Source organism: Xenopus laevis, chromosome 1L (assembly GCF_017654675.1).
Source record: "Xenopus laevis strain J_2021 chromosome 1L, Xenopus_laevis_v10.1, whole genome shotgun sequence".
Taxonomy (NCBI): domain Eukaryota; kingdom Metazoa; phylum Chordata; class Amphibia; order Anura; family Pipidae; genus Xenopus; species Xenopus laevis.
This window is the reverse complement of record NC_054371.1, coordinates 78,940,409-78,950,465: the sequence shown is the minus strand read 5'-3', so window position 1 is coordinate 78,950,465 and position 10,057 is coordinate 78,940,409. Positions and strand designations below refer to the sequence as shown.

Genomic DNA, 10,057 nt, shown 5'->3' with positions numbered 1-10,057 from the left:
AGGACATATTTCTTCAATGCAATCTGATCAGTAAGATGTTTTGCCATCTGTATGTGTGGCTATTCAGTTGGCTGCCATCGGGCTGTGCGTGTGACAGGCTTTACGTCTCTTGCTCAGGTTCTGTTTTGGGTGATTTCTTTGACTTGAAAGAAGTAGTTGAAAAAGAAAGTAGAAAAGGTACTGCTAACCATGTCGCCAATAAAATCATTTTCCCCAACATAACACATTTATTTAGACACAGACCAGACAAAGGGGGTTATTTATCAAACGTTGAGTGTTTTCTGCGGGGAAAAAGCTGGAATCTCTCAAATTATTTGAGTTTTCGAGCGAAACCCACCATAAAAACCTGAACATCGTGCAGGCTGTTAACATCTTCAAATGGTTCAAGGGACCTTTGTTGTTGATTCTTACATTGACCTCAACAGGTTTTAAGCTGGCCATAGACGCAAAGATCCGATTCGTACGATTTTCGGACCGTGTGTGGAGAGTCCCGACATTTTTCGTCCGGCGGAGATCGGTTGTTTGGTCGATCGGACAGGTTAGAAAATTTCTGTCGGCTGCCGATAATATCTCTGCGTGTATTGCCGATCGTACGATTTTCAGTGGGAGACTGTCACTAGCTTTGTCTATCGTACGATTGCTGTCAGCGGCAGAACATTGGCTGATCTGTTCTTTAACTACTTTATTTGATCTGAATGGTAAGACTTTGATCTGAATAGTCAGTGGCAGGTCGGGAGATGGGGAAGTCCGAAGGTACGATGATTTGTTAGATCGGATCTTTGCATCTATGGCCAGCTTTAGATGGTGTATTTTCAGATTCAAGCTATTTCCAGGGTCGGGTATAATAAATCTTGAAAAATTCAAGTTGTTTTTTTTTTTACCCGAAAATGTTTTTGTGGAAAACAAAACTTGAACCTTAATAAATCTGCCCCAAAATGTCTAAGCTGAAAATCGTACGTTGGCTATATATGGACTTGGTTTTTTTGATACCTAGCTGATGGTTCTGTAGGACTGTTTGGAAGATGTTGGATGAAACTGGTCACACATGTAGGTGTTAAAAGAAAACCCACCTATATGCCCATTGTGTCTGCAGGCTGATCCATTTGTAGCATTTAGCAAAAATGAAGGAAAATGTGTTCGTCATTTCTGGGTTGGCCAATCTAGTTTTTGAACCACCAAAAACTAGCAAATTGATCATTTTTATTCTGTGTGGTGCCAGCAGGTTCAGTTGAATAGCTTGAGATATTCTTCTTACTAATTTAGGCTAAATATATTATAATATTATGACGTCAAATGCATAGTGTGAATAATTGCTGTTTTACCAAGAGTACAGTTTGGATTATGATTTTTGGTATTTCCAACCAGTTGTAATCTTCAAAAATATTTACATTTTAACATCAATTACCAGGCAGCTCCATGATTGTTGGTGACTGATTTCTGATGTCATTACAAGTATTTATTACATTTAACAAGTTTTCCCAATCTACTTGGGCTCTATGAAGATTTTTTTCCCTGGCATGTGAATTGTTTTAGGCCATTTCTGTTTCTAAAAAGTGAAGGTGTTCTGTAATAAAAGCTGCAAAGTTTGCTACTGGTCTAATCACCTATAGTCAATAGGAAGCATTTAATGAATACCTGTTTAAAAGTAAACATTTTGTTGGTTGCTGTGGGTTACTGGACCCGGCAAACGTAGTCCCTTTTATTACATATGGGAGGGGGTAATGTGCATGAATATCATCCTTATATTAAGGACCAATTCCATTTGTGAAAAACATGGTTTCTTGGCTTTATATACATCCATGTGCTAGAATCCATTGTACCAATGTCCACAGTTCTTCCAGCTAATACCTCAGATTCTTCTAGGACATGGCCATTTATTCCAGGCATGATTACATTCCTTCGCCTGTTCATATTTTTTTTATTTTTTTTTTTTAATTCATTGACACCCTGCTTACTTTTAGGGAGTAATTATTAATATTGTCATTTGTTAATGAAAGCCTTGCATTAATTAAAATAATGTGTAAATCATACAGAGGATGTTTCTACAATTACAGTATTTTTATTATCATTTGTTTTATGTAAAACAATAAAATAACTTTCCATGCAAAACCATTAACACTGAAGTATGTTCTTTCTTGCACTAGATGACTAGTACACATGCAAGCAGAGTTCTGACTCACTGGGGCTCATTCATTTACACTCAGTAAATTTGTATAGCAACCGATTAGAGATTTACTTTCATTAGTCTTCCTGCAGAAGACTGATCGAAGATACTTTATATTTCCTGGATGAATATAACTGGATACAGTCCAATTCACAGAATAAATAGCCATCTCAACAGGATACCACTGGACTTATGGTGACTCATAGCAAAACTCGTATGTAGGAACACTGACATTACGACTGGATCCCCAAAAAGGATCCAGCCAAAAAACAGATTTAACCAATAATGTGACCTCAGGACCAGCAAGGTAAAAATTTAGAATTTTCAAAGGTAACAAGCTTAAGCCACCAATCCTGATCACAAGTGCATGGTCAATATAAGTGACGGCAATAACTCCCCCCACCACTACTAATAAAGTGGCCGTGCAATTGCTTATAGCAGCAAAATTACATAATTTGGTCTCATATTACCATATGAAATGTTTGCAGTGCTAAGGCTGGAGCAATAATGTGTGAAATCCCAGAAATTTTGGAAGCTATAGTCTGAGAAATGTGATACACGTCTTTAAACAATTTAATGTATTTTTAGAACACTTGCCACGGCATATTAGATGTGGTCCCGTGTGCTGTATTTACATTGAGGTTCAATGTTGGTAAATGCAAGGTTATGCACTTTGGTATAAGTAATATGTGAGTTATACACTAAATGGTAGGGTGTTGGGGGTATCCTTAATTAAGAAGGAAGATAACAAGTTGTCTAATACTAGGCAGTTTCATTCTGTGGCTACTAAAGCAAATAACGTAGTAAAAAAGGACTAACTCAAGGGATGAAACCATAGTTTTGCATATTTATAAGTCCCTAGTCAGTTTTTGGCACCAGTCCTTGAATTGTTCATAAAAATAAAAACTGGGTAAATAGGCTGTGTAAAATAGAAAAATGTTTCTAATATAGTTAGCCAAAAATGTAATGTATAAAAGCTGGAGTGAATGGATGTCTAACATAATAGCCAGAACACTACTTCCTGCTTTTCAGCTCTTGGTTTCCACTGACTGGTGACCAAGCAGTAACTTGAGGGGGGGGGGGGGCACATGGGTCCTAACTGTTGCTTTTGAATCTGAGCTAAATGCGGAGGATAAATTGCAAACTCAGTTATGTCCCATGTGGTCCCCCTTCAAGTCACTGACTAACTCAAGGGTTAGAGCTGAAAAGCAGGAAGTAGTGTTCGGGCTGTTAGGTTAGACATAGTCACTCCAGCCTTTGTTATTTTTCCTAACTAATTATTAGAAACAATTTTTATTTTGCAGTCTATTCAGTTTATTTTTACACTGGACTGTTCCTTTAAGAAGAATATAAATGTGCTGGAGAGTGCAACTAAACTGATTAAAGGTTGGTTGTTTTCTCTGGAAAAAGTGTTTGAGGGGACATTACATGTACAATAGTGGGCATTTTAGACAGATAGCAGGGGGATTTCCCCCCCCCCCATAACAATGCACCCGAGGCCACCCATTTAGACTAGGGCAGTGATCCCCAAACAGTGGCTTGTGAGCAACATGTTGCTTACCAAGCCATTGGTGTTGCCCCTAAAGCAGATGCTTAATTAATTAATTCCTGGCTTGAAGGCAAGATTTAAGTACTACCAAACAGAACCTCCTGTAGGCTGCCATTACACATAGGGGGTATTAGCCAGTCAGTCGTATTCGGCATCCCCATGAACATTTGTGAACAATTAAAACTTACGTTGCGCCAACTTTTTTTTAACATTTTAACGTGGCTCCCCTGTTCTAGGGGAAAACTTCTCTTCTGAAGCAGCATAGAGGATTATTCACTTTGAGGTTGTGGAAAGCACTACCCACATTATGAGAGGGCTGATTCTGTAAGTGCATTTAAGGGAGAATAACCCCCTAGGCGAAAAAAATTAGAGGGGCTTGGATTTCTTGAACATGCATATCATGGGCTATTTTGATACTAAAATAAACATAGTAGATATTGTTTATATAAAAAACAAACAGTTTGGAGGGGTGAAGCACAAGTTATGTATGTGCACTAGGGTTCACTTGGAAGGGGTTCGACCTGAAGTTTCTTCAGCCCAACATAATCATACATTGAGGTCTGGTATAGTGCCGAGAGACTGGCGAAACGCTAATGTGGTGCTGCTATTCAAAAAGGGATCCCATTCTCAGCCTCAAAATTATAGGCCATTTAGTCTGACGTCAGTGGAAAGAAAGCTTTTTGAAGGGTTAATAAAGGATATTATACTATTAGTTTGTGCCAGCATGGTTTTATACATAATAGATCTTGCCAGACTAACTCAAATTTCTTTTTATGAGAAGGTAAGTAGGGACCTAGGTTCTGGGATGGCAGTGAATCCAATTTACTTATTTGCTAAAGCATTTGATACAGTGCCACACAGGTTACTGATAAAAAAAAAAAAAAAAAAAAAAAAGGAATATTGGCCTGAAATTTTATTTTCGGTATTGTTCTAAAAAAAAAAAAAAAAAAAAAAAAACAAACCATGAGTATTATCAGCCAGGTCTAAATTAAAGCCACAAAATGGCAGTATTTTTATACCATGATTTAACATTATTCGACAACCTTCACAACCTAGTATTGAACAGATGGTCAATTCAGCTAGTTTAACAAATAAAGAATGAAATGGCACATAAGACATACCCATCAAGTCAAACATTTATGCATTTATTAAACAAATCAAGCATCAGCTGTTCCATGTTTATATATCTCCCAACAACTTGCATATATATAAAAAAAATGTAAAACCAGAGTCCATCAGAACTGGCTTCTTGGAAGCCAAGGTAACATTAAAACCACCAAGCATCTGCTTTGAAATGGGAATTTAAGTCTTGGATGAATGTGAAAACTGGTCAAAAATAGCTTCCAGAAGAACGCGGCACAAGTCTGATCAGTTCTTGGTGTCCTGACTCTGCCTAGACTGTTTTCTGCTGTCCTTTCTTTCCAATGAGGGACTTGTGTATATGTGGAATGACTCCTACAGGAGAAAAGAAATATGCACAGATAAGAAAAAGAAAGTACAAACAACTAAACCTGTGCTACACTTCTACTAAAGTAATGCATATTTACTCTAACACATGCTTAGTCTCATTCTAATCCAATGCACATGGTTAGAGCAGAACATGGTCTTAAAAACCACTGGCTTTTAGGCAACAGAAGATATTCCATCTAGAAGGAAATTAGACTGATGTTACAGGACAGAATAAGTAAACATAAAAGCACTACAAAAATGTACTTACCACCACCAGCAATAGTTGCTTTTATAAGAGCATCCAATTCTTCATCACCTCTGATGGCAAGTTGCAAGTGACGTGGACTAATACGCTTCACCTTAAGGTCTTTGGAAGCATTTCCAGCCAATTCAAGAACCTGAAATTTCAACAAATACATGTCAATAGTCAAAACAGATAAGTTAACGAGGCAAAGCAATTTTAACCATACAAGAATCCTATTACTGGGCGAATGGAGAGGATGGTTATTAGAATGTATATAAACACTAATGCCCATGAAACATTACAATGTTGACAAAACCATTTCCTACAACACACCAAGAAGCACCCTAGTGCTGGCTGTGTATGCATCAGAACATTTGCTTAGCCTAATGCAAAGTTGCCATGGTGATTTCATTAAACCGTAAATTCTATGTAATGATTTAAAGTTACAGCTATGATCAAAGGCCCAGTTTGCCCCTCTTTCCTGTCTAGGGTCTAATTTTTAAAACAATGTAGCAGAACAGTTGATTGACAGACCTGTAAAGTATGCAAAGCAACTTAATGCTTCATTTTAAGGGATTGTAGTTGAAAGCAGAATTTGCTACATTAGTGGATACATTTCTCCACAGCATCTGTAGATTAGCATCTATTGTATTAATAACAGCTGCCTTTAATAAAGCTCAGGGATTCCGCCCAGCAGGACCAAAGTTAAAAAAAGATCAACTAATGGACCAATTTTAAGATGAATAACCCCTTTAAGATACAGAAATTGAGGGTGAATTTAAGAAACCCCAAAAACTGAAGTGAGTAGTGTGGAAGGCAAACAGCCCCTTTAAAATTAAAAAATTCATAATACCTTCACAAAAAAAAAAAAGCCTCTACATTACCTCAGCAGTCAGATATTCCAAGATAGCAGCTGTATACACTGCTGCTGTACCACCCACACGCCCATGACTGGTAGTTCTGTTTTTCAGAAGTCTGTGTATACGACCAACTGGAAACTAAAGGAAAAAAAAAAAATGGAGAAAATCCCACATATATATATCAATATATTTATGCAATGCTATACGTTTTACAGCATGCTCAGGACTTAGGGCTTTCTGGATAAAGGAATCTGTCCTTTGACCACCATACCCAAGTCTGTTAAAAATCATTTAAACATAAAACCAACAATGAGTTATGCAGCTTAGTTACCAATTACAAGGTACAATTTTATTAAAGACAAAAAAAAAAAAAAAAAAAAACTACTTTAAACATTTGCTTAAAGTAGACTCCAAGGCAGAGGACTTCCCAATAAATAAAGAGCATTCTGGTTAACAGTTTCAGACATGGAATCCCATCCCAAACATGGATGATGGTTAAGCATGAATACACAGAATAACAAAATTAAGTAGCACAAGAAAAGAGGACGTTCCTGCCCCATAGAACTTATACATGGTGAGTGGGACAAGAGAATCAGTACAATTTCTCTATGGCCAACACTAAGTTAAGGGCCAGTTTTGCTTTGCCAATAATTCATGAAATGGCAAAGAACTCAAGTAAGGGGACGTTGTATGACTTTTTACTATACATTAGAGTCTATGGTCTTTTGAGGCTTAATATTTCACTCATCCCTACGGTCACAAACACTGCATATAACAAACAAAATAGACACTAAACTGGAAAGCTTCATTTTAGACTTGCATTTGCTATGGTAACTTGCCTGGGTAAATAAGATATGGGGAGCACTACTAACACTCTTCAGGTGTTGCTACTCCTTTTGGGGGAGTGCCTCTCTGACAAGGGGAGGTGCTAAACCCCCAAAACATTCAGTCTAAAGCTGCTGGGGGGGGGGGTCGCCAGCTCTCTAAACTGTTCTATATGGATACATTTTCGATGTTTCTCCCTGCTGAGCAGAATCACGGATTTCATTAAAGTGGTGGTCCACCTTTAAGGTAACATTTGGTATGTTAGAATGGCCAATGTTAAACAACTTTTCAATTGGTTTTCATGATTAATAGTTTTAACGTTATTTGCCTTTTTCTGCCAACTCTTTGCAGCTTTCAAATGGGCATCCCTTCTAAAAAACAAATGGTCTGTAAGGCTACAAATGTATTATTGTTACCGATCCTTCTATTCATGTTCCAGTCTTATTCAAATCCGTGCATGGTTGCTAGGGGAATTTGCATCAAAGCAACCAGATTGCTTAAAATGCAAGTTGAATAAAAAGCTAAAGAACTCAAAAAAAAAAACCAAATGAAAACCCAATTGCAAATGGTCTCAGAACCTCTACATAATACTAAAAGTAGGGATGCACCGAATACAGCCGAATCCTTCTGCCCGGCCGAACCAAATTTGCATATGCAAACTAGGGGAGGGGAGCGAAATTGCTAGACTGTCACAAAACAAGGAAGTAAAAAAATGTTTTCCCCTTCCCACCCATAATTTGTATATGCGAAGTAGGATTCGGCCGAATTTTTCGCTTAGGAGCTGACAGATATAAAAACCAGAGTAATTAAACTTTAATATTTTTTTTTTGGGGGGGGGGGGAGTCTATTTCTGGAAAACGATCTGAAAAACTCAACTGAAAAAAAAAGTGTTTGGAAGGTGAACAACCACTTTAAATACAGGTAGCAAGAGCACTGATGTACTGATGTAATCTGCTTCCAAATCCATGTCCAACGCGGTTACATTTGATTAGCCCTACATAAACAATTTCACAGTTTTGAGAGAGGATAGCGGAAGCTGTGATTTGCACGTTCCACTGAACAGGTGGCGCCTACTAGAGCTCCTCCCCCTCACCACAACAATTACAAGCCTTCAATCCCATCCCCCCTCCCGCCAAAGTGGAACAGCCCGTCCGCTAGAACGCCCATCTGGCTAATATACACACACAATAGCGCACGTACCTGCAGACCAGCTCTGGAGGATCGGGTGATAGAGGTTGCCTTGGCTTTTCCGGTATCTTTGCCAGCCTTGCCACCAGCCTATAGGGGACAGACACATACACATTGAAACACGTGCTACGGTACACAATTGTATCCATTCCCCAGCTCAGCTATACACGACCCCGACCTACTCGCGTTACAACTCCCAACATGGCGACTTCCTGTGGGTAAAAGCATTCCAACAATAGCCGAGGGTGTATGCGAGTGTATTGACAAACGCCCCACGGAGGAAAAAAAAAGCCGTAGCCGAAACAAAAAATAAATAAATAAAAAGTGAAAAAAAAAAAAAAAGTGAAATTATAACGTAGGTACATAATAGGCGCAATAACAAAGTAAAGGTATGCAGGCGGGACAGAAACAAGGGCGAGGGAGCAGCAGGCTAGCTCAAAAAAAGAAAGAATGAAAACCCGCGCATTGCAATGAAACTCCCCAGCCGCCCCGAGACCATTGATAAAGGTTTATAGCACTTTAAAAAGGCTATAGATGTCAATGCGCCAACAGTTATCTCCCAAGGACTGACAGAGCGCTCCAGTTGCCCGCGCAATGTTACTCACCATTTTGTCTCAACCAAGTCCTGTAATTATTCCTTTAACCCGAACACAAGCTCTGAAACACGAAAGTCTGCTTCTTTTCTTCCCGGCCAATTTTATAAAAGGGACGAGCGCATCCGGGAACTTGGTTCAGAACCCGACCAATAGAAAGCCGTTCCTCTTGTTCTGGGTTGAACCAGTGGCGTGTGACGAAAATGTTTGGGGCGGGGCTTTTGGTCGCGGTATTGTTCACGAAGTAGCGGTGCGAGGGCGGGAAATTTTTGAATAGGGAGGGGTCTGTTTGTAAATGGGTCACAGAGTCTCTCTCTGCCTGAATTTCCTGCTTTATGATTGCATTCGAGCGTTAGGAGAAAGTCTGAGGGAAATGGCTAAATTATAATCTAGTGGATTGGGTTCTTGTGATACGTTCTATTTTGTTCTTGCTTTCCAATATTCTGGAACGTTTAGGGAGTAAAAATTGCAGTATTTCTATTGGCACATATAATTAGAATGGTAAAGAAAGCTCATGTTGGTGGTTCTCAGGGTTCTGTTGTTTGCTGGAAAATTAAATAAAAACGACTTTAAGATTGTATTAAAAGATCTTACAAACATGGAGCAGGAACATGTTTAATAGTAAATGTATAGTGTGGTAACAAAGGACAGAACCAAGTCTTTTCCGCATTGTGTTCATTTTCTACATTCGCATACTAGGTGAGAAAATGCAGCTCTGTGACTTACCAGTAACAGGAATGGTAAAAATCTGTTCCTGCATAGAGACTTTTGGCTAAAAAATACACAAGTGTGTCCTCTGCTTGCCAAGACAATACTTGGTCTGACAGACTTAAAGAAGGAGGAAAGGGTTATTCAGTGGGGGTGCCATTTTTTCATAAACCTCCTAGCGATTATAATAATTTACCTTAGACCTTGGGCTGACATTCCACTTTGCTGAGAAACACACTGGCAGTGGGCCCTTATGTTCAAGTACTGGGCAGGTAGTGTTGAAGGTAGAATCTGAGTTTGTTTTTGAAGGGGTTCAGAGTTTTACTAATGGAGATTTTTCTTTGCCCTGAAATCCACTCAGTGGGTGCTTTTGGCTGATATGGTGCCTATAAGCACACCATCAGGTAGCATTGTAACATAGTAAGTTCGGTTCAAAAAAGACACACGTCCATCAAGTTCAAACTTTGAACTCTATTT

The 10,057-nt window shown here is 38.8% G+C and overlaps 1 protein-coding gene across 1 annotated transcript; it reads right to left on the bottom strand.

The window, feature by feature from the left end:
* Window positions 1-4,839: 4,839 nt before the first annotated feature.
* h2az1.L (H2A.Z variant histone 1 L homeolog) lies at window positions 4,840-8,936 on the bottom strand. The gene is given in 5 exon segments (NM_001086059.1): window positions 4,840-5,168; window positions 5,431-5,560; window positions 6,291-6,404; window positions 8,292-8,369; window positions 8,885-8,936. Coding segments are annotated over 5 exon segments (387 nt in total). The 5' UTR covers window positions 8,888-8,936; the 3' UTR covers window positions 4,840-5,106.
* Window positions 8,937-10,057: the final 1,121 nt, after the last annotated feature.